General features: G+C 42.3%; 2 protein-coding genes across 4 annotated transcripts in view; one reads left to right on the top strand and one right to left on the bottom strand.

Annotated features, from left to right (window-relative positions):
- LOC136838819 (importin subunit alpha-3-like) overlaps positions 1–3,897 on the top strand; it is a 45,129-nt gene extending 41,232 nt beyond the window's left edge. For both annotated transcript variants that reach the window (XM_067104434.1, XM_067104435.1), the window contains 3 exons: positions 83–265; positions 1,844–2,026; positions 2,922–3,897. In XM_067104434.1, coding sequence (XP_066960535.1) covers positions 83–265; positions 1,844–2,026; positions 2,922–3,071 — 516 coding nt within the window. In that variant the 3' untranslated portion in view covers positions 3,072–3,897. The remainder of the gene's footprint in view (positions 1–82; positions 266–1,843; positions 2,027–2,921) is intronic.
- LOC136838821 (uncharacterized) overlaps positions 1–24,656 on the bottom strand; it is a 93,481-nt gene that overhangs the window by 64,006 nt on the left and 4,819 nt on the right. The window lies entirely within an intron of this gene.

The following is a 24,656-nucleotide window of genomic DNA, read 5'->3' as shown; positions in this document are numbered from 1 at the left end:
CTCGTTTCGAGTCTTTTCTGAACTTTGCCACTTATGAAAATCCCAAAAACCACAAATCAGACCAGGCTAACCATCTCTTCAGACTGACGCCATAGTCGAGGCAGGGGCCCTACCCATCTACAGAGAGCTCCTGAAACACAGGACGCTTGGAATTGCGAGAGAGACTGCGTGGATCCTTTCCAACATCACGGCAGGGACGCCGAAGCAAATCCAGCTGGTCATTGATGTGCAGGTGGTTCCTGCTCTCATGGCTGCAGCTGACAAGGTGAGTGCATTCCTTCCAGGGTATACCTTGGTTTCAGCTACACAGTAACAGGGCAAATGGCTATAAGCTATAAGCTCCATATATATATATATATATATATATATATATATATATATATATATATATATATATATATATATATATATATATATATATATATATATAATAGCTTAGGAACATAAGGACTCCGGCTTCATGGACCTCACTTTCTTGTAACTTTTCTCCTTTCCAGTATTAACTGGTTAAAAGACACAACGATGAATACTTATGCCATTTCTTTGATAAATAACATCCGGTGCTACTAAGAAAAGGAATTGTGAAAGTGCTCTTAAAGGAGGAAATGTAAAAATGCTTAAATGATATTGTTTACTCACACACACACACACACACACACACACACACATATATATATATATATATATATATATATATATATATATATATATATATATATATATATATATATATATATATATATATATATATATATATATATATATATATATATATATATATATATATATATATATATACTGTATATATGTGTGTGTGTGTGTGTGTGTTAGTTTCATCTAAAGACTTACTAAATTTCGTGAGTACGGAAAATCTCTGTCAGTGCAAAATGACTAATAATACGTGTAAATGCCACTCCGCCAGGGATCACTAGGATCAAAACTGTGCTATAAAGAACTAGGCCGGAAGAAGATGAACAAGATTCAGGAAGATATACCCAACATTACAACTTAAAAACAATGGAATACCTATACGCATAAATTATCAAATCATGAAAACGACAAAATGCCGACCCCACTCTGACACCTTAAAGGACATATTAAATATTCTTTAAGTTTTAACACGTACGTACAAGAATCTGCAAGAGCAAACCCCAAGTATTATAGTCTCCCATCAAAATTCATACTCTTAAATCCTTTAAGTCTTGTTTTCTTTGTACAGTACTAAGCGACAATGGTAAACTTAGAACTGTTACATACAAGGAAAGATTTTCCAAACCAGTGTCCTTAATAATAATAATAATAATAATAATAATAATAATAATAATAATAATAATAATAATAATAATAATAATAATAATAATAATAATAAAAAATTTTCTTTAATAATAATATCATCTTTAAAATTTACCACTGGAAAAGTAATAAAACATTTCCTTGGAAAAAGTAAAACCCAATTTTAACATTTGAAATCTTTGGTCAATGTCCAGAACAACTGCAGATATAAGAAAATCACACTCAATTTTCATCTTTAACACTTTTTTGATTTATCTATTAATGATTATCTAATCGGCAAACTGTAATGTTTCTCAAAAGAAACATTTCTCAGAAAAACTAGTTCCCATCGAATGATTTTCGAAATAAGTTAAACCCCCCAATCTTAGCTAACATTCTGAAAACGCTTTAAATATAAAAATTACATTTTACTTTTAATTTTGGTACTTTATGCATGCATTGTTCTGGACATTCACAAATCTTTATTTCATTACCATCGTACTTTTGTTGCAGTTACCAACGTATCCCGTTCTTTTTGCACTGTATAAATAATGAAGATTTGTTTCCTTAGGATGACCCGGAGCTTCGGAAAGAGGCCACATGGGCTCTGTCTAACCTGACCTCTGGAGGAACACCTACTCAAATATCAATACTAGTGCAGCTGGGGATGCTGGCGTGCCTGTGTGGAGTTTTAGCGGATGACGAGTCGGGTTTGATGGTGGTGGCACTAGAAGCTATCAACAACATTTTCCAGGTTAGACTGAATGTGAATAGTTTTGCTGTTATATGTGGATTAGCATTTGAGCTCTGTTACTTATAAGTCAAATTTCTTTACTGGTGTGTTCTAGCGAATGTAATATTTCTTCTTGCTCTAAATTGTTCATAATCCTGAAATACATCACGGTAGTATACATATGAAAATGCCGAAAACTATTTTCATAGAGATAAAAATATATTTTAACATCAACTTAGTTAAATAATTCCACGAACATTTCAGATAACGTTTGGTACAAAAACTATATTGCTTTAAACCGAATTAACTTTCTTTCAGAGTAATAAACTATATTAAAAAAAACTCATGTAGTGTCTTCTCTCTTGTAAAGCTAATAATTCTTTTTTAGCTTAAACTCTTAAGTTTTATGTTCTTTGTCCTGCACCCTGTCCCTCATTTCTTAAAAATAAGGACCCTTTGATAATACGGTCCTCTTAAAAAAGATATCTTTGCTGACCCTTTATAATCTAAACTGCGTCTTTAATACTTCTCTTTAAAACACAGACATTTACATAGTAATCTTCTGAAAAATAGGGACCCTTTCACTACCTTTCCAAAATTGAGTTACCCCCACACCACCCATCCCCGTCCCGTCCAAGCACTTTGATGATGATCGTTATGATGATAAAGCTGATGATCATCATAATCATCGTCATTAACAACATCCTTAAGTCAAATTTCCCCTTTTATAAGGTTTGACATAAAATTAGATTTCTCCACCCTTTTACATCTTGCGCGCCCTACCCTTCTCTTAGGGAGAACTAAACAATCGACTCCCTCACTTCAAAACTGAAACCGTTGTCCATATTAAAAAGGAATCTCCCATTTCCCTTTGAAGAATAAGAACTCGTTCTAATAAGAAAAATGTCATCAACAGAAAACAGAGGACGATTCTCAGATTGTCAGATGCGTGGAAGGAGTTGGAGGTCTGAAGACTTTGAGAAATCTCCAGGAGCATGATCAAGGTGAAGTGGCAAAATTGGCAAAATACCTCATAGACACGTACTTTGAAGGACCAGGAGATTAAGAGCCATAACAATAATGGTGTTCGAAGAGCGAAACGGACATAATTGATGTGCATGCCAAATGACACTATGAACAATGTATATGAGAGATGCCAAGGGCGTTCCAATACCTGAAAAAAAATATGTGGCATTAGAATACAAGTGTCCTTAAATTTCCGGTATATTAATTTCTTCAGAATGTGAACTAGTTTTTTTTTTTTTTTTACAAATTGGAACGCTTACATTTCCCTTTCTCCTATGTGAACGAAATACTGAATTGATCACATGAAAGTGATAAATCTGCAAACTATATCCGTTCGATAGGAAAAAACGCATCACAAGCAACTTCCTATTTCCAGTGCAAGTGGTATCATAGCAGGACTTCACCTGTCATAGAACAGCTATATTTACCAACTGGAGTGCCGTACAGTAAATCTACTTTTATTTGTTTACATCATATACTGTACAGTTAACCTTCCGCACTTTTAAGCTAAAGTGAAAGCACAGAATCATATTTTTGCATAAGTTGATGAGCGAATATAAAACTTTTTTCCTCTGAATATGCCCTACAAAATCCGTATGCATATGCATATGCATTTACGTAATTTTTATTTCTGTGAAGTTTATGACCTACATCACTTTTTCTCCTGAAAGTGCCCTATTAAATTCATATATCTTCAGAAATACCTTGTGTGAAATTTGTATGATTATTTTTATAAAATAACAAAAGAAAGCTATATAAAAGTTCCTATGGATACTTTTAATAGTGCCTTATGATTATCAATATAAGCTTGTAAATTACTGCAACCCACATGAAGATGAGAATTAAAGTCACGACAAAATGACAAATGTTGATTTTTCTACAACCTTTTCACATTCAGTTGATGAAAAGACACCTTTATTTTCCCTAAATTGTTTAGCATTTTAACCAAGTACCTTTGTTAAGGATTTGCAGTCGACTTCCCAGGCTTCTTTGGGTATTTTCTTCATGGGGTTTTCTGTTCAATTTCTATATAAAGGAGTCAGACATTTTTTTGGGGTTTCAATTTTTCAACTAAACAGGTAATCACGTGCAATTGTGACTTCTCACTACATTTGGTAATACTAGGCTTGATAATAACAAGGATACTGTACTAAACTACGTGACAGTGCTCTTTTCCTTTAAATTACTAAAACAATAATCCATACATATGAAAAATAAAGTTTAACTTACTTTTGAGTTGACATTTCAAAACATATTCTACCCACTGAAATATAAATCTTTCATAATACAGATACCTGCTAGTATACAAGGCATTGCTAAATGCAGTCTTCTTCGTGCCCATAAGCAGTCTATATTTGGCAAGCTATTGTTTCAGTTGCTGTGGAAACCGCCCTTGAGCTCCCTAACAAATACCCACACCATATTAAACCTATTCACTGATTAACTTCCATGCCCATTTAAAGCCAAAAAGAAGGCCCACAAAAATGTTAAAATCATCAGCAAAAAAGTATGTCTATACAGACCACTTGGTATTTGGTATACAATATTTTGCCATAAGATTATCCAAAATGTTTTTCATGATTAAAAATACATGATATCCTCAACTGATGAACCAGTTCGGTGGGATGCTGGCAATGCGCCAACGTTCCATACTCACAGTGAGAAAACCCTACTCCATTTAATCTCATTGCTCGTATGTAAAAGCCATTTCCTAAGCATTTTGGATGACTGAATGTGTTGTAAATCTTCAAGTGAACATTGAAAGAGTATTTTTTTTCTTATCTAATAAATATACCAAGCGTAACTGTGTGATTGTACTTACTGTACATGCCGGCGTATAAGGCGACCTTTTAACCTAAAAAAATCTCCCTCAAAATGGCAGGTGGTCTTATACGCCGAGTATAAAAAGCAAACCTTGAATCCCGCCGAGATTTTTAATGATAGGCTATAACCCTAAAGTGTCGATAGCTGTGTCAGTAGTTAACTACCGTCGCAACTATCGATACTGTAAACAAAACTCCTGCAATAACGGTACAAACCGTAAGTAATTCAAGTGAATCACTAGCGACACAACTATCATACTGTAAACAAAACTGCTAAAATTACAGTAATTACCGTAGGTAATTACCATAATTAGAGATTACGATGGGCAAGCTCTCATTTTATTACTAGCTTTATCTAGAATACCATTATTCAAATACAATTATCATGGCCACACCAACTAGCAGTAAAAATAAGAGGGGGAAGTAAGAAGCTCCGTTCATGTTGAAAGTAAACTTTGCAAAGGAAGAAGCAGAAACTGACAATCCATCAGATTCGGAATTTGATCCGTACAAAGATTTCCTTACAAATATACCACAAGACGTCATCAACGAACTTATGGTATCAGATGATGAACATGTTAATGAATTTGAAGGATTTTAATTGTTTAAAAATGGTTTTAAAATACTTTAATCATTGCAAATAAAATATTATCCTTTATTTACTGTACCAATATGTTTTTAAATTACCTCACCATTGCTTATGCCTACTTCAGCTGATACGTAGTTATTTAATTTAATAAATTGCGGGCTGTCTTATTCGGTGAACTTACTTCTAGACCTACATTTTCACATGAAAAATGGGGGGGGGTCATCTTATACGGCAGCATATACAATATGTGTTTTAGGTTATGATAAGCAAAGGACTGTCTATGAGCTTGGATCTACAAGTGAAGTTGTGCAATGTAGTGACCTAATACAGGAAACTATGCCAGTGCTGTTTCAAAGGCCAAAGATTTAACCAACTGAATGTACCTATAATCCTTCAGAAGAAAAACGGCCGCTCTAGCCTTATGACAGATCGAATCATGACTGGTTAAGGGGCTGTGAGGGGATGCTCAATTCAAAACAAAATCTACATGACACACCAAGTACTCTAAGGAAACAGATCCAGCGCTCTTGATTCACATGATCTTTTATATATTTTTCAAAGACACTTTATGTCCTTGTTAGAACTGTAATTACTAATGTATGTAAGGCATTGCAAGCTTTCCAAACATAAGTATTTGCAATCTCTTCCTAAATTGTATATAGGATTGTTAACCATTCTTTAGGTGTCAGAAAACACATCTGACTGTATTATAGACATCCCTGTTTGAGTTCTTAACTTGTCAGAGATTTTGTGTCAAAAAATCAGAATACCTTGAACCTGCCTCTTACCTGCCGTCTCGCTATACTGGTGACTGCAAAAATGACTGACGCTGCCACTGCCAGCACCAGCTCATCTAGCAACAAAACTGCAGCAGCAAGCATCTGCCTACCACCATTCACAACCCACAACCCAGAGGCCTGGTTCTTCAGAGCGGAGACCATCTTCAGGTTTAAGAAGATCTCCTCTTCATACCACAAAGCTGACGCCACCCTCGTTCCTGCAAGAAGACGTCTTCAAGAAGATTGCAGAATGGCTCGCTGACCAACAGACAACTGTCACCTACGAAACACTTAGGGCTCAACTAAGCTCGTCCTTCAGCATGCTGCCAACCCTCAGAGCTAGGAAATTCCTGGACGACAAAGGGGCAGCAATAGGAAACCAGCAGCCGTCGCATGTCTACAAGCAACTGCGGCAGCTAGTTACGATCCCCACCAATGGCCACCTAGAGACTACATTGGACCTTGTGAGAGACGTCCTACTCACAAAACTACCCTGCCAAGCAGTCGCGGCCATCCCCAACACTTCAACCATGGACCTCGACAACTTCCTGAAGACAGTCGACACCGTCCACCTGTCCCACAAGCTGACGGAGCCTACACAACCACCCATAGCAGCAGCTACCCCACAGCCACAGCAGCAGACCGACACAGAGACAGACAGCGATCCAGAGGGCCCCGCCGCCCCCATACACAGCGACCGGAGTTCCAGGTGGAAAAACAAACCCAAGTACAGGCCCAAAACAGAAGAACGTCCCATGGGCATTTGTTTCTACCACTGGGGTTCAGGGAGTGAAGCCTGAAATATAAAACTGATTGCCATACGTCAAGAAACATGCAAAGTGGTCACAGCAGCGACCCAACAAAATAAACGTCAACGGTGGTCAGACCAGCTGCCTCATAAGAAAAACCATGCTCGCCTTCCACTATCTTTCTTCCAAGTACAGGCAAAAAGACTCAAATGTGTTTTTTCATCATTCATCACAGACAAAAGATCAAATACAGAGTCCCTGGTCGACACCATCGCATGCAAATCATTCGTGCCAGCCAACCCGCATGAACAGCTCAATCCAACCCCAGCATCCTAGAGGTGTCTACTGCCAGTGGAGCCCCGCTGAAAATATACGGGAAAAGGACCATGATTTGTCACTCAGCAGGAAGCAGCACAACTGGATGTTTGTCGCAGCAGACGTAACAGTCGCACTTTTAGGAGCAGACGTCCTAAAGCCCACAACATGCTGGTAGACATAGCGAAACAGAAGCTGATCACATGACCAGCACCTGTAGCCCTAATCACACCAACTCCAGCACCAGAGATAAGTCACCTCCTACATGAGTTCCTGGAGGTATTTAAGGACAACCTGCAGCACAACCTGATCAAACCTGCAAAGCACCATATCCAGCACCACATAATCACCAAAGGTCCCTCAGTGCACACCGGTTTTAGACGTTTGGCCCTAGAAAAACTCGCTCAAGCCAAAGAAGCTTTCCAGAACATAGAACAGGCAGGAATATGCCAAAAAGCCTCTAGCCCCTGGGCATCTACCCTACACATGGTACCAAAACCTGACAGCACATGGCGACCCTGCGGCGACTACTGGAGACTCAACATCAAGACAGTACCTGACAAGTACCCAGTGCCGAACATTGTCGAAATAACCAACCAGATAGAGAGTGTCAAAATATTTATGAAGATCGACCTGTTGAAGGGATACAGTATTTCCAAGTCCCAGCTGCAAAGGCGGACATAGAAAAAACGAACATTATCACCCTCTTCGGCACATACACCTTCAACTACAGCTGTTTTGGCCTTTGGAACTCAGGTGCGACCTTCTAACGTCTGATGGACGAAATCCTGGGCAACCCACCCTTCTGTGTTGTTTACGTTGACGACATACTGATATTCAGCCCCAACATCCAACACCACATGAAAGATGTCAAGCGGGTCCTGCAAATACTTAAAGAAAACAGACTTATACAGTAGTCTGAAAAGACAAATGTAAATGGGCAAAACCAGTAGTGGAATTCCTGCACCACCAAATAAGCCCCGAAGGTGTCAAGCCCCTCCAGATGAAGGTCCAAGCAACCACCGACTTCTCAAAACCAACAACAATCAAAGCAATCCAAGAATTCATGGGAATAATTAACTATTACCACCATTTCATACCCAACCTTGGCCCTAATATATGATTTCTTAAAAGGAATGCTGGAAAAACTATGTTGGTATGAAAAACAAGATAAAGCCTTGAAACTAGCTAAAAAAGCAATCACCTCTGCTGCCACACTAATCTTTCCTTTACCCCAACAACGGACGCGAGTAGCACAGCGATGGGTGAAGTACTGGAACAAGACAGATGATGGTCGTTGCCCGTTGGCATTCTTCTGCAAGAAGTTATCACCAGCAGAACAAAAGTACTCCTCGTTCGACCAGGAGTTACTGGCAGTCCACATGGTCATCCGCCACTTCAGACACATGATAGAACGACGACAATTCATGGTGCAGATGGACCACCAACCGATGGTACATGCCTTCACCAAAAGCACGGATGGGTGGTCAGCAAGACAACAGCGTCACCTATCGTCGATAGCAGAACACTCCTGCACCATCAGATATACTTAAAGGGCTCTCCCAACAACGTGGCAGACACTCTTTCCAGAAACACCATCAACATCGTCCAGACTGGGGTATCATTCCCGAAATAGCATCGGCTCAGAAGGATGACATGGACCTACAGCGACTTCAGTGGGAAAACCCTGCCCGTATGTGGAGCGACCCATCCGTCAACGGCAGAGAGGCGACCATTGCCGGCAAGATGAGTACTGGATGCCCTTGCCCATACCTACTGTTAGGGTTGACAAAAAAAGCCTTCAACCTCGCCCACAACCTATCCCACCCATCAGGCAGATCAACCGCCTGAAACTTGTCAGAGCGGTAAAACTGATGGGGAATGACGGCGGACATCAAAAAATGGGCAAAAGAATGCCTCCCATGCCGAACATAAAACATAACGATGCAAACAGAGACGGGGATAGGAGAATTCCAGACAACACAGCAACGACTGGCCCACATCCATGTCGACGTAGGACCCCTGCCCCCATATCTCTTCACTATCATCGACAGGAACACCAGATGGCCAGAAGCAGTACCTTTAAGGCAGTAGACAGCAGAGTTGTGTGAAAGCACTAATAGAATGGGTCAGCAGGCATGGAGTACTACAGTACATAACAAGCAACAGAGGAGCTAACTTCACTTCCACCTTATGGAGCTCCCTCACCACCAGCCTCAGGACAAAACTCATTTACACAACAGCATACAACCTGGAAGAGAACAGCATGGTGGAGCGACTGCACTGCTCCCTCAAATTGACATCACTCACCGCCAAATGTCAAGGCGGGGGTTGGAGGAAGAAATTACTGTGGACCTTGCTGGGACTAAGAACAGCCCTACACACAGCATTCAATGCATTGCCGGCAGAGGTACTCTATGGCCAAGCGTTGACAATACCGGCGGACGCTTTACAAAACACAACAGAGCCCACGACTCTTCCAAACATTCATAGAGCATTGGAAAAAATCATGCTGGCGAAGGCAACATAAGATGTAGCAAGAAAAGAATACATCCCAAAGTCCTTACAATAGTAAAGTATGCATTCATAAGAATAGCCACATACAAACTTCCCCCCCTCCAGCCTACTCAGGACCACACTGCATACTACAACACAAGAGAGAAAGCCTACCAGCTGACGGTAGATGGGAGAATCACTTGGGTCTCTAGTGACAGATTACAACCAGTCACTATCCCATACTGCAACCCACTCCCCTAGGCTTACTATTGGGGGGTGAGTATGTGAGGTCCAGACCTGTCACTGGGACCCTCGGGGCATCCTTGCTTCAAAACAAAGTCTACATGACCCACCTAGTACTCTCAGGAAACACAGATCCAGCGCTCCTGATTCAAACGACCTTTTATGCATTTTTCAGGAGATACTTTATGTCTTATTAGAACTGTAATTACTAATGTATGTAAGGCATTGCAAGCTTTCCAACCATATGTATTTGAATTCTCTTCCTAAATTGTATATAGACTTGTTAACCATTCTTCAGGTGTGAGAAAACAATCTGACTGTATATAGATGTCCCTTTGTTTTTCCCTGTCAAATGCTACTTTTATACTCTCAAGAGTTCCTGACCTGTCATAGATTTTGTGTCAATAAATCAGAATACCTTGAATCTACCTTTTACTTGCTGCCTCGTTTTAGGGTCACCAAAATGAGTAATACAGTCAAGGAGATGGAAAAGTTCCTTAAATGAATATGGAGAGGGTCTAAAAAGAAGGGCACGCCAGCAATTCTACCATCTGATGATGAGGAAAGCATTATTTTGGCTGGGCAACTGGAAGGACTGTTTTGAATAAATTGAATATAGAGTTTAGGCCAAAGGCCAAGCACTGGGACCTATGAGGTCATTCAGCGATGGAAAGGAAATTGCAAGTAGGTAGGTCTGAAAGGTGTAACAGGAAGAAGACCTTGCAGTTGCACCATGAAATATTTGTTAAGGGAGGGTGGATAGTGAGATGAAAGAAAGATAATATGAATGGAGGTACAGTAAAAGTAATGAAAGTGGTTGCAGCTAGGGGCCGAAGGGACGATGCAAAGAACCTTTAGTAATGCCTACAGTACACCACATGAGGCGCACCGACAGCAATACCCCACTACAGGAGGAAGGATTGTTTTGTAGGGTCAGATGACAAGTGGCCTTTGTTTCAGGCCACGGGCTGTATGAGAACTTAAAATGGTAAGCTGATGTTACTTTTTAACTTTTAACAAAGCAGCAAGTCCTGATGAGAGGGCTGCCAATTTATTACCAGACCCTAACCTACTGATGTTTAAGGTGGTTACAATGCCAAAAGCATGAATTTGATCAAGTCTTACATTACCTAGTATCATTTAAAAATTCGGAAGCATTCAACAATTAACATCCTCAGTACTAGTATTTTAGAGACATGATAATATACAGTACTCATATTTCATGATTTAAATGGTTCATACCTTGGGCCATGCTAAAATTTTTATTTGTTCTCTGGATATCATCTATACACTGCTTCATGTTAGACTTATCCAACCTTGCATGGGATATTGCTCCCAGATTTTGGGATTTTTAAAGAAAAATTGAATTAAAGACCAATAAATAACGTGCTCTTCTATCTGGATTGCACTCTTTAATAAATAAATTACTTCTACTGCCCTCAGGCCATGTTTAATAGCATGCTACTGACATTCCTCGGCTAAGCCTATGCAGACTGCATCAAATACAACACAAAGGGTATGAACCTACACAGAAGTCCACTTACTACAAAAGACTTGCATTATATAGACTCTAAAATATGAATCTTTTACCTTTGTCTTTCCTAAGCCTACTAATAAGTTGTTCTAATTCAACAAGAAGGTATACTGTCACTTAATAAAATAAGCTACAAACATATTTATGCCTTTTCTATATACTTTCAAAATAAGAGTAGAAAATTTCAAACCTGTGCAAAACTAAAATCCAAACTGCACCCAAATAAGTATGGTCTGCCATAGTACAATATAGACATCCCTCAATATTCATTGAACAGGTTAGATTACCACTTGCATAAAAAGTAATTTGTCTAAATATCCTCCATGTCAAGGATAAATGCTTGTATGAAGGCAAACGCTGAAGCAAGTGTTGAGGGTCAAATTCTGCCAAACCCAGAACCTGCGACACTTCCACTTCTTTACTCACATCAATAAACACTTTACCAATCATACTGTAATTGGTAAAACAGGCTACTGTGCTTAATAAGCTTTATATGAGGACAGTAACTTTAAAATATATTATGTGCTATTTTAGGTTTTCATGGTAACCAAATTTTAGCACAACACACTCAATCTTCAAATTGTGATAACACAAGTGGCAATAATTCTTCAGAAATGTTAAAAAAGAATCAAGGTAAGCAAATGAACCGTTAAAGGCAACAGTTCTAAATTAGGCCTGCAACATTTATTGTACCTTTCATTACGAAAAGGCTCTATTTTTTACATCAACCAAGGTAGGTGGAGGTTCTCAACATCCCCTCTTTATTATGTTCTTTATTATTGTACCTTTCATTTTGAAAAGGCTCTTTATTTTTTACATCAACCAAGGTAGGTGGAGGTTCTCAACATCCCCTCTTTATTATGCTCTTTACAGTTAACTACATTATCGAAATACTATTACTGTACTGTAGTGGCAACTAGGTGGTTTAGGGAAGTGACCTGGCCTGCAGTCACACATCCATATATTGATGCACTTGCAGTCTTTTGTCTGAGTTTCCTTGTTTTTAAGTACAGTACACGATTTCCTTAATCACTTTAGTTTAGCTCTATATACAGTTACTTAGCTACTTGTTCACTATCACATTTATATATACAGTATATCTACTCCAATTCATACCTACCCTTTTCATCTCTCCTTTAACGTTTTCACTATTAGCAATCTGACATTGGTACTTAGGGCCAACTTCATTTTATGACTTCTATAGCCTGTTTTGAAGCAACCTTGTCTCTCGTTCGAAAAATCCGGAATGCAGTTCCAATGTAATGTAGAAGTGTATTACTGTATTATTACTGTATCATTACTATTAGCAGTAACAGCAGTAGTACTGTAGTACAGTACAGTAATACTATAATGGTGTTCAAACTGAATGATCTGACCACTGACTTGAAAAGAAAGCTTCCACAAGAGTATACCCATATTGCAAGAAAAGAAAATGGTGCAAGCACAAATGAATAAAATGGAGAAAAACTGCACAAATTTAACAATATTCAAGTCGAAAAACCTATGAAAAAGGCACTTGGCAATTTGAAAGCATTACAGCTGCTTTGAAACTTCCATGCGTAAACATCAATACCACTGACAGGAAGGCCAATCAACAGTTTAACAGTGAAAGGAATGAAAGATATCTGGTACTAGATAGTGTTATGACAGTGTACTAAAACAACATGAATGATGAAGTTATGAGAAGCGTGTAGTACTCTGGTTCTTGAGAGGGCAGTAACTGAGTGTGTTAAAGAAACATCCCAACTGATATTAGAGCTTATGGAAGCGCTCTCGACTATATTAGCATGGTAGAAATAAAGAAAACCACCACTTGGAGCACTCCTGTCTACAAGTTGAATATTGCAGGGGACTATTGATACACACACAAGAGAACACTGTCCCGTCAATGAGAGAACAAAAGATCTGAAATATGTGGCACTGCAGTAATGCTGTCATCTCTGTAGATAGGCCTTTAAGAAGAACTAAGAACAAGACTGAGTTTTCCAAGTGCTCAGAAACATGATAGAGTATAGCTACCTTGGCAAAATAAGTAACTGAATTCGAGCACAGTGCTAGATCAGCTATACAAGAAGATTGATTAAACCACGGGAGAAACAAAAGTTGTGAAAACAGGGTACAGTATTATGAAACTCCTCATAAATGTGGAAAACGAGGCCAAGAAATCTTTGCCCAAGAGTTGAAAGGCTTGGGAAAGGGTAGACCGTTAGTCCTTAACCACAGACACTGAGAAGAGCTTATCATAGTGCAGACAGATTAGAAACTCAGTGATCTGCTGAATAGTGGCCTCAACCATACAAATACACAATGAATGATAACCACCACAAAAAATAGCCAACTTTACCTGTTAAACACCAGCATTAGATTCTCTGACAGATTCAGATACCTTTTCTGTAGCCGTATGAGAAAAACCTCTCTTGCAATGCTGAATAGTTTATGGCTGCCAAATGCCGGCGCCTACATGGACTGGTAAGTGTACCAAAAGCTTATTTCTCATCGCCTGAAGTGCGTTGCACACATCTTGAGAAGGCTGTAGTGCAGGTGAGAGTCCTCTAGAGTCCACACTCCTAAGACAAACAAGCTGTGCAGATGTGTGCCCCACCCCACCTTCGACATGTCCAAGAACGGAAGGATTTTCAGTAAGGGAAGTCCAGCAGAACTCCCACAATAAGCTCCTGTCATCTAAGCAAAACAAAAGTTCGTCCTCCACCTCAGTGGTCCAAAGCACACTGAGTGTTGGGGCTCAGCAGTGTATAATCAATGTCACTTCAGGCAAACTGAAGCAAACAAGAGGGTCCAAAATGACACAAGGGTGAATATGCTTACAAACACCAGCGGGGTAGTTGTAGTCCAAAAGAAAGTGTTCTTAACTGGTAGACTGTCTCACTGCAGATGAAGCAGAGGTACTTCTTAAGTCTGGATAGATGAGTATCTGAAAATATAATGATTTTTATGATAATATAAATTTTTAGGTAATTACCCTCCATCATTAGTTTCATCTGCAACTACTTGGTGCAGGTTCGACAAGTGTTAAAATTGAAACAATCGTTACCAAGCGAAAAGCTCCCAATAATTACTCCTGCACCTTTTAAGGGGAGGGGGTTACGACAGCAAATGTTTTGGTTCATCAGTCATCTCTTAATCTCTTAAGAGGGGAGGAGGGAGGGATCTCAATGATGCAGGGTAAGTACTGTACCTAAAAATTTATCATAAAAATCAAATTTTTATGATAAAATAACCCTCCATACTTACCCGGTGACATATAGCTGTGTGTCTTTGGAAGTCACGGCCAGTATTCAAATTTCCAAATTAGCAGATATTAGTTAAAAGGTGATCCCTCTTACCCCGCCCTCTTATCCCATAGCAAGTTCTTGTCAGAGAACCGTCCCAAGAACACTTCATAAGTTTTGCCCAACTGCCCAGGTGAGGAGGAGGGAGGTTATGATTATGCCTCACCGGGTAAGTATAAGTGAAACGTTATTTTATCATAAAAATTTCATTTTCACTTATACAACTTGTTGGTAGTTACATATAGCTGATTGGCACCTTGAGGAGGTGGGGCTCTGGCAGCTAATAAAATTCTTGGAATTATCTACTTGCAACAAGTTAGACATAGGTTCCTTACCTTTAAAGGTAGCTGACTCAGTGGTTACTGCCTCTGTAGTCTGCTGGCCTTTATATTGTGCCGAGAGGATATAAGGGATCCGTGTGTCGGACACAATAAAAACAGTACCTGCTGTGAGAGAACATGGCTGCGTGCGGACAAGTCTGATGCCCTTGATCAGGGCGCAGTACAACGAACAACAAAACGAGGATCACCTAACATTACCATAAAAACCAATACCAAAGATTAAAAACTGGAAGATACTAACACATCATGTATCTCCAGGCAACCTTCAAAAACAACAACCCCAACACCAAGGTGAAAATGTTAGTTAAGGAGCGGACTCCTTTTCACCCTCCCCAACACCGTGTCAGTCGCAATAAAGGGCCCCAGCGTACTGCACTCTTCGAAAACAGTTTGCACGTCCACTAAATAATGCGATGCAAACACTGACTTGCATCTCCAAAAGGTGGACTCAACCAAGTCCTTCACAGATAAGTTTCTGCTAAAGGCTACAGAAGTCGAAACAGCTCTAATCTCGTTAGCGCTTTTACCTTAAAGAATACTCATCTCCGAGTCAGCACACTGCTCATGAGCTTCTTTTATCAGGCTTCTCAAAAGAAAGAAAGGGCATTCTTAGAGAGAGGCCTCATAAGGATCTCTAACCGAGCACCAGAGGTGGTCATTGGGACCTCTGAGCTTCTTCGTTCTCTGAACGTCAGCAGAACTTGAGAGCTCTCACAGGGCAGAGGTACCTTTGTCATTTCTCTTCGAAGACCGACCAATTGGGAAAGGTCCTTAATTTCAAACTCTCTTGGCCAAGGTCTAGACGGGTCTTCGTTCTTGGCTAAGAAACCAAGAGTAGACATACATACTGCCTTGCCCTTAGCAAAGCCTACTCTCTTGTCAATCGCATGTAGCTCACTTACTCTCTGGCTCAGTAGCCAGAGCTACCAAAAAGAGTCTTTTTTCGTGAGATCCTTCAAGGAGATATTCGCCATCGGTTCAAAGGACTGAGACCGTAACCATCTCAGCACTACGTCAAGATTCCACGCCACTGGTCTCTTCTGGTCTCTCTTGACGTATTAAATGATCTAATCAGATCTGAAAGGTCTTGACTCAAAGACACTTCAAGACCCCTATGTCGAAAGACCGAAGCTAACATGGCTCTATACCCTTTAATGGTAGGTACAGCAAGCTTTTTTCTCTCTGTGGAGGAACAAGAGAAAATCGATTCATCTGGGCTATAGACGTCGAAGAAGAAGACACGCCTTCTCTTCGACACCAGGACCTAACCTGTGTCCACTTCGCCTGGTAAACATTGTCGGAGGATTCTCTTCTTGGCTTCGCCATAGCTTCCAGAAGCCTCTCTTGAAAAAGCCTCTCTTTCTGATGAGTCTCCTGACAGTCTGCAGGCGACAAGATGAAGAGCGGACAAGTTTTGGTGGAACCTCTGAAAGTGCGGCTGTCTGAGTAAATCTGGTCTCTCTGGCAGAAGTCTCGGAAAGTCTGACAGTAGGTTTAGAAGGTCCGGGAACCACTCCCTGGACGGCCAGAATGGAGCCACCAGAGTCATCCTTACGTTTCGATGGCTTGAGAACTTCGAGATTACCTGCCGCAGGATCTTGAACGGGGGAAAGGCATACAGGTCCAGGTCCGACCAGTCCATGAACATTGCATCCACGAAAACCGCTTTGTTGTCTGGAACTGGAGAGCAGTAAAGGGGCAGCAGCCAAGTCGTTTTGTCGGTTGCAAAAAGATCTATGAGCGGGCGTCCCCATATCTTCCAAAGCTCCTTGCAAACTAGGGGATGTAAAGTCCACTCGTTGGATAGGACCTGGTTCTTTCTGCTGAGAAGGTCCGCTGCTACATTTTTCTCCCCTTGAATAAATCTCGTTACTAGTCTGGTCCCGATCTCCTCCGTCCAAACTAGAAGCTCCCTCGAGGTCTCGTAGAGGACCACGACTGAGTGCCCCACAAATTCTGAATGTATGCCAGAGCGGTCGTGTTGTCCGCCTGGACCAAGACGCATTTGCCTTCCACTTCTTTTTGAAAGGCTAACAGGGCTAAGTGAACCGCTTTAGTTCTTTTCGATTGATATGCCAGTTTCTCTCTTCTCTTTGCCACTGGCCCGAAACTTCTTTTGTCCCCATAGTCGCTCCCCAGCCCTTGTCCGAGGCGTCGGAAAAAGAGTTAGGTCTGGGTTCGAAATACTGAAGAGGAAGTCCTTGTGACAGCCTTCCTTCTGACCTCCACCAACGGAGGCACTCCTTTATCTTTTCCGAAATGGCGAATGTGAAGGAGTCCGGAACTGTTTCTTGGGCCACTTCTCTTGCAGGTAAAACTGCAGTGGTCTCAGGTTTAGCTAAAAATCTAGGGTCAGTTTTACAAACTTCTCCACTGAAGTTAAGGTTCCCACGAGGCTCATCCATTCGTTCACCTGAACAAATCTTCCTCTGCAGAAAGTCGTCTATCTTCTGCAGGCATGAGGCTATCCGTTGGTTGGACAGAAAAGCCTGAAAAGTCTGAGAGTCCAGACTCACTCCCAAATAGACAATCTGCTGACTGGGAGTAAGGCAAGACTTCTTCTCGTTGATAATGAGGCCTAGAGACTTCGTTAATTGAAGAGTCTTTGATAGGTCCTCCAAACAGCTCTCCCTCAAAGCAGCTTTGAGCAGCCAATCGTCGAGGTACATGGAAACTCGAATTCCTTCCAGGTGAAGATGTCTGGCTACTGACAACAGGATCCTTGTGAAAACTTGCGGGGCTGTCGACAGACCAAGCAGAGGGAACGGAACTGATAAACCTGTCCCTCGAAGACGAACCTCAGGAACTTCCTTGAAGCTGGATGTATCGGGTACGTGAAAATAAGCGTCTTGGAGGTCTATCGAAACCATCCAATCCCCTGATGTAAAGACGCCAAGACCGACTGAGTTGTCTCCATGGAGAATTTTGTCTTCTGAATGAAGACATTCAACGCACTCACGTCCAGGACGGGTCTCCATCCCCCTGATGCTTTCGTAACCAGGAACAGACGATTGTAGAAACCTGGAGATAGAGGGGCATGAAGCTGTTCTATCGCCCTTCTCCAGCATGGCTCGGACTTCTGAGCCCGAAGGGCGTCTAGTTTCATGGAGTTGTGCGAGTACGCCTGTAAAGAAACTGGAGCCTCCACTAAAGGAGGTTTGGAAAGGAAGGGGATGGCATATCCTTCTTTTTAAAACTTGGATCGTCCAAGGGTCTGCCGAGATCTGTTGCCACTCTTGCCAGAACCTTGCAGTCTGGCTCCTACAGCTGAATGGAGGACAAAAGGTTCATTTCTTCTCTGGGGCCGTCGAGGTTCTAGGCGTGGCTTTGCCTTTTCCTCTGGCCCTGCCAAAAACACGTTTAGAGGGTCTTCCTTTATACTGTCCATACGAAAAGCGGGGGACGAAACACCGCGCACAGAAGCGGTAGAAAGCACAGGTCTCTTCGCTTTCTTGGCAGACTGCTTGACAAAAGATCCTGGGTTGACTTCTGGGCTAATGCCTGGGAAATTGCAGCAACCAACTCTTGCGGAAACAGATGAGCCTTGTTTAAAGGAGAAAACAAGAGAGCCGACTTCTGGCTTGAAGAAACACCTTTTGCTAGGAAGGAGCACCAAAGTTGCCTCTTTGAGAACCCTGTCGTAAATAAAGAGGCCAGTTCTACTGCACTGTCGCAGATGCCCCTATCCATGCAATCCACTACTCCTACCACATCATCCAAGAGCTCGGAAGGAAGATTAAAATCCTAATCTTCCTGGCTAAGGCCTTGACAATCGCCCAGTCCAGGAAGCTCACAATTTCAAGAGTCCAAATACGCTCTTGAAAACTTGATCCAGTTCGGAGGACGTAAAGAAGACCTTCGAAGAATTAAGTGCGGTCCTCCTACTGGCATCCATGAGACTGGAGAAGTCCCCTGTGCGGAGGCAGCCACACCCAGGAAAACATTTCCCAGTCTCATACCAACTCCGTTACGGAAGGAACGACGAGGAGGGGGAAGACAGAAGACGTTCTTTCCAATTTCCCTCTTCTCGGCCAGCCAAGCATCCATCTTCTTAAGGCCTTTCTTCACGCGACGGACAGGACAAGTTTGGTAAAGTCCGAAGAAGAAACAGAAGCCTTGTCCCTCTTGTACTGGGACCCAGGAGACGGAGGAGCCGCAGGCGAGAATCGAATCAGGAAGTTCTCAATAAAGAACTTCAAGAGCTTCTTGTAGGAAGAGAGTTGGGAGACTTCTCCTCCTTACACTGCTCCTCTAAGCCCGAGAGGAGTTCGTCAGAAATTGGGGATAAGTCCAGCTGGACAACATCTTCATCCAAGTCTCCTTGAACTGAGACTTGAGTTACACGAGCGGGGGCTGGAAGGCTAGTGACATATTCTTGCTGTGTCACCAAAGAGATTGAGCCTGTTGAGGAGCCATCGGAGGTGCCAAAGGAGGCGCAGTTGATACAGCAACCGAAGGTGGCGCCAAAGCGGAGCCGTCGTTACCACAACGACAGGAGGCGTCAATGAAGGCGCAAGCGCGGGCTACCGGAGCGGCAGACATAGTCGTCTGGGCGCCGCTGGTATCACAGGAGGCGCCAAAGGAGGCGCAATCGGCACAGCAGCCAAAGGTGGCGCCAACGGAGGCGCAAGCGCCTGCGCTACCGCGATAGAACGAGGCGATGTGGTGGGCGCCGCTGGCATCGTAGGAGGAGCCAAAGAAGAGACTTGATTTTTAGACAAAAGTTGTAAAATCGAGTCCAAACGGGCGTTAATTCCGTCAATCACAAGCTGTTGAGGTCCATCGAATGCTGGAGCAGGCGCCACAGGAACAGGAGTCACAGGAGTCGCTGGCGCCAAAGGAGCAGGCCTATCAGATGTAATCGTCTGACAGGGAGGATCCGCCGATAACGAATGAGACGAGTCCGACGAAGAAAGCCTCTCCGGTTCTGCCCAAAAGCTACAGGAGGGGGAAGGATCCTCCAGAAGAGCCTTCTTCTTAGGAATCTTCAATGGAGAAAGCAGACGAGACCTCTTCAAAGGTCTAGAAGAGTCAGAGCAAAACGCCAACCTCTAGGCGGGAGGAACTCCAACTGGATCCACTGACACTCTCCGCTCCTCACCTTTTCGGTGGTGAGGGCCAGCAGCCTGGGAAGCGGCAACAGGACTGCTTGAGGGGGCAACTACTCGGGAGCAGGTCCCACTCACCTCCTTTCGGCTTGGTCGGCATGCCTTCTCCCTGGAACCTGGGAGCCTGACAGGGGCCTAGACCTGGGAGCGTGAATGGGCCGAAGAAGCTACCTCCTCCACAACACTTACACAAGGCACAACACTCAGATTATCACTGCCATCTACTAACCGCTGCAAATTGTCCCCATTTTCTGCATGGAAGACATAAACGCATTAAGGACTGACACGGTATCAGGATTGGGAGAAACGGTGTCCGGGTAGGTAAAACTACAGGAACTACAGGGGGAGCAGGAATAATAGGATTTACAAAAACCTCTTGACTACCTCCTGACCTCGAAGACCTAGAAGAGGCCTTCCTAATCCTATCTCTTTCTAGCTTCTTCATGTACTTCCCCAAAGCACTCCAGTCAGACAAAGTTAGAAGTTCACACTGCTTTACAAGTCAAATCAGCAGAACATTTTTGCCCCCTGCATGAAAAGCACGAAGTGTGCGGATCTAGACTAAGCTTAACAAGCCTGGTTTTGCAGCCTTTGCTGCAAAACCGGATACCACTAGAACCAGAATCAGACATAATAGTCCAACTAATAATAACTCTCAAGCAATAACTAGCGCCAGCAAAAAACAACAAACCGAGTACTTCACCAAAAAAGGAATTAGAAGTTCGAATTGTTGAGAAATACTACCAGCAGCAGAACCGTATTACCGGTTCGCACGAAAAACTAATGAAGTGTTCTTGGGACGGTTCCCGATACCCGATAGAGGGCGGGGGTAGAGGGATCACCTTTGTAACGATAGGGCTTAGCGCGAAATTTGAATACTGCCGTGGCGCCAAAGACGACAGCTATATGTAACTACCGGTAAGTTGTATAAGTGAAAATCATTATTTTGAGGTGAAACTTACCCTCCATCGTTAGCTGACTCCAGCATTGTGTGCTGGAAGAGGGCCAGAGATTTCACTATAACCAAATTATCAGATATTAGAAATATCCTTATCGCTGCTTACCTGATGCGTATTATCCCATAGCAAGTTCTTGTCAGAGAGGATCTTCATCAGGTGAGGTCCACGTATTGCAAGAAGGTGGAACGTGGACCCTGAATATAGCCATTGGTTGAGATAGTACAATGCAGAATGGCAAGTTTGGCCTCTGTGCCTCAGGCCTGCAGAGATGATGGGAGCTAAAACCAAAACTAAACATGATCCCTAAAGAGTTACCACCTACCTAACCGGGTTGTTGTGGCATCTCACACCCAAAAGATCACCACCAATTTTTTCCTGAAAAAGGTGGTTCTAGATCAGCTCAGGGTAGCTTTCTCCAATGAGGAGTAATGACTCTGCAACATAAGTACAGTACAACATTATTTACTCGATTGAACTTCGTTTGTTCCTACCTAAGAGAACCAAAGCAAAACAAAGTAGAGTATGATATTAACATGTACAAACTCCAATACATAAGGCTCCTTACTTACCCAGGATGGGGTCGATAGTGAAAACCTACGCCTGTTCGTAACACAAAAGGGGAAGACTAATAGAAATCTTCCCTGCCGCAACTATAGGTGCTAGTGTACGGCAGTCCCTTCTGGATAAAGACGGCGCTCAAACAGTTAGAAGAAAACAAAGAGTTACACCTCCACTGTGCAGCCAAGACTTGACAGTCTAAAGAGAGGCACTGATGAAAACCAATCAATGTAGTTGTCCTTCTGACACTGTGCACTTTCACCAACAAAAGGGGACATTCCTCTGGAGACAATGCATGATGTGCTTCCAGGATTAAGGATTAATAAAGAAAACCATGGCACATTAGACCTAGGAACCTAAGGATTCTTGATGGTGCAAAATAGGTTCTTACAATGCTTCCTTAATGATTAAGACAGGATGTATAAATCCTTATAGCCCTCACAGGGCATCAAAGAAACTCCATTTCAAGGAGTCAGACTCTCTAAAGCTGGGATAGAGAAATCTCTTGGAACAGCTTTGGTCCTTACATCATCTTAGCATGAAAGGATGTCTAAAAGGATAGTTCTGTTCCAGTAAGTGAACACCCTACTAATGAGTAAATCGTATATATCCCACTTACTCTTCTGGCCGAAGCCACTGCCCCAGAAGGAGTGTTCTATGAAAGAGCCTTGAGAGAAGCCTCTCTCTGAGGTAGAAAGGAGGGCCACTAAGGAGTCTTAAGCCAAAGACTAGGTCCCATAAATGCGGCTAAGCAGAATTTGCAGCAGTCCAGCTGAAAAGTGTGAAGAGTTTCGCTTAAGTCAGCATGGATTATAGCCTAGATGTAGGAAACAGACAGTCCTTTGTCATTTCTCAAGAAGTGCAGACCTTTAAACATTGTTAATCTTGTTAATATAGGAGTGCAGAAAGGGACTACCTCTGGACTTGCATCACAATCTATAGAGCTCCAGCTATACTGAACAAGAAATAAATATACTTTTCTTTTTGTCATAGGGAAAAAGTCCCTAGATGACTAATAAGTCTCTGGAGCTCAGGAGCTAGACGACAGTTCCATGAGGTTAGTCGAAGCATTTCAATATTTTTGTATGGCTTTCCCCTTCCCCGCCTGATGAAGCAGATTACTATGGAGGTAATGCCTAGGAATTCTACTGAAATATGGAAGGACTGGGAACCATTACATCCTCTGCCACCAAAGCGCGATTAGAAGCATGATAGAGTTCCCGGTAATTCTCAACCCTACAGTAGCCCCTTCAACAACAGAAACATAAGGAAGGCATACATGAATAGATATGTCCAACCCTGAATCCCAACGTCTACTGCCCAGGCTTGAGGGCATGGAACTGGGGAGACAATGATTCACCTTAGCAGCAAAGAGATCAACTAGGGGTTAATGAACCCTCTCCTAATTACCATGCAACCTATAGGGGAAAGATCAAATGTAGGAGAGTACCTGTCACGGATGACTTGACGTGTCCACCAAATATATACACATGAAATATGACTTAGGCAACCGACATGAGGCAACTTTAACTGACACCGAAATGCAGAATCGGTTTTTATTACGTGATACAATGCAAACCATGCGAACAGCTACTTCTGATGATGGCTCTCAAGGTTCCAAATTTATGCCCTCTGCCTTCTAATGTAAGCTAGAGAAGGCACGCCCAAGGAGACAGAAATTACTTAAAACCCTTCTGGCCAGCCAACTCCTTACAGTTAATGAGAGACTTGTTTCTACTGGCGACCACACCTTGAAGCGACTGGTTTCGAATAACCACACCCCAGTCCTTGTCTGAGGCAACTGCATACAGTGAGAGGTCTGGGTTCAGGGACTCTAGGGACTTCCCTGCGAGAAGAAATACTAAGGACAACAACCAACGAAGGAGAAGGATCCGTTCTTGTCTCTACGCTACAACTCAAGGTCTGGCCAAGTCTCTCTCCATGACAGTGCAACTGAAGAGGTAACATCCAAGGTCAAGTACTCAGAGCTGACTTCTCCACAAAAGACAAGTGGCTTAGGCGAAACAACCAGAATTAGGGGGCAAGCACCCTGAGGCGGAGAATTCTCTCATGATTAACAAGAGATTTTCTCCTTGAGCTTGTGTCAGAAAACCTTGAACAGAATAGAATCAACCCCCATGCCCAGGGTAGCTGTTATTTCCTCTAATGCTGCTTTCTCTAATGGAGAAAAGACTTCCTGACCAACACCTGTCTCTTCCTAGTATGCTCTGTATGACTGAAAGGTTAAAGAGGCAGTGAATTCCTGAAAGGAATGCAAAAAACCTTCCACAGAACTTTCTTTACCAGAGAGTCTATAACAAGTGTTCCCTCACTTGAGTGAAGATTTCCAATCTGGAACCACCAACACACGAGGGCTTAATGAGCTAATCAGATTTAGGAATCTTGATATAGTGGAGGAAATGCACAACCACCTTTGGTAGAAGAAAACTGGATCCTTGCTGCCAAAAAGGGCACTTCTTCCCTCCTGAGCCCGGAAGGAAGACAAGGGAAGGAGGTAGAATTGTCCAAAGTGCATTTATAGAAAGAGGAAGAGGAAGGGACTTCCCTCAGTTGACTGGGAAAGGAGGAGAAAAGTGGTAATTCAGTCTTCAGTGTCTCTTTCCCTGTCCCCATAGCTATCGAAAACAGATGGCTTGTTGTCTATTCCTTCCCAAAGGATGAGCTGAGACATGGGCCAGTTTACCTATGACATCCCAAAAAAAGCCTTGTTATGGAAACAAAAACCTTTAGGGCTTATCAAGGATCCCTGGCCCAAGGAGGGAGTCCACCAATCTCTTACAAACATTAACAGTATCCAGCACAGAGCACTGAGGAGAATAG

The sequence above is a fragment of the Macrobrachium rosenbergii genome, chromosome 5 (genome assembly GCF_040412425.1).
Source record: "Macrobrachium rosenbergii isolate ZJJX-2024 chromosome 5, ASM4041242v1, whole genome shotgun sequence".
Classification (NCBI taxonomy): Eukaryota; Metazoa; Arthropoda; class Malacostraca; order Decapoda; family Palaemonidae; genus Macrobrachium; species Macrobrachium rosenbergii.
This window is presented reverse-complemented; position numbering and strand designations above follow the sequence as displayed.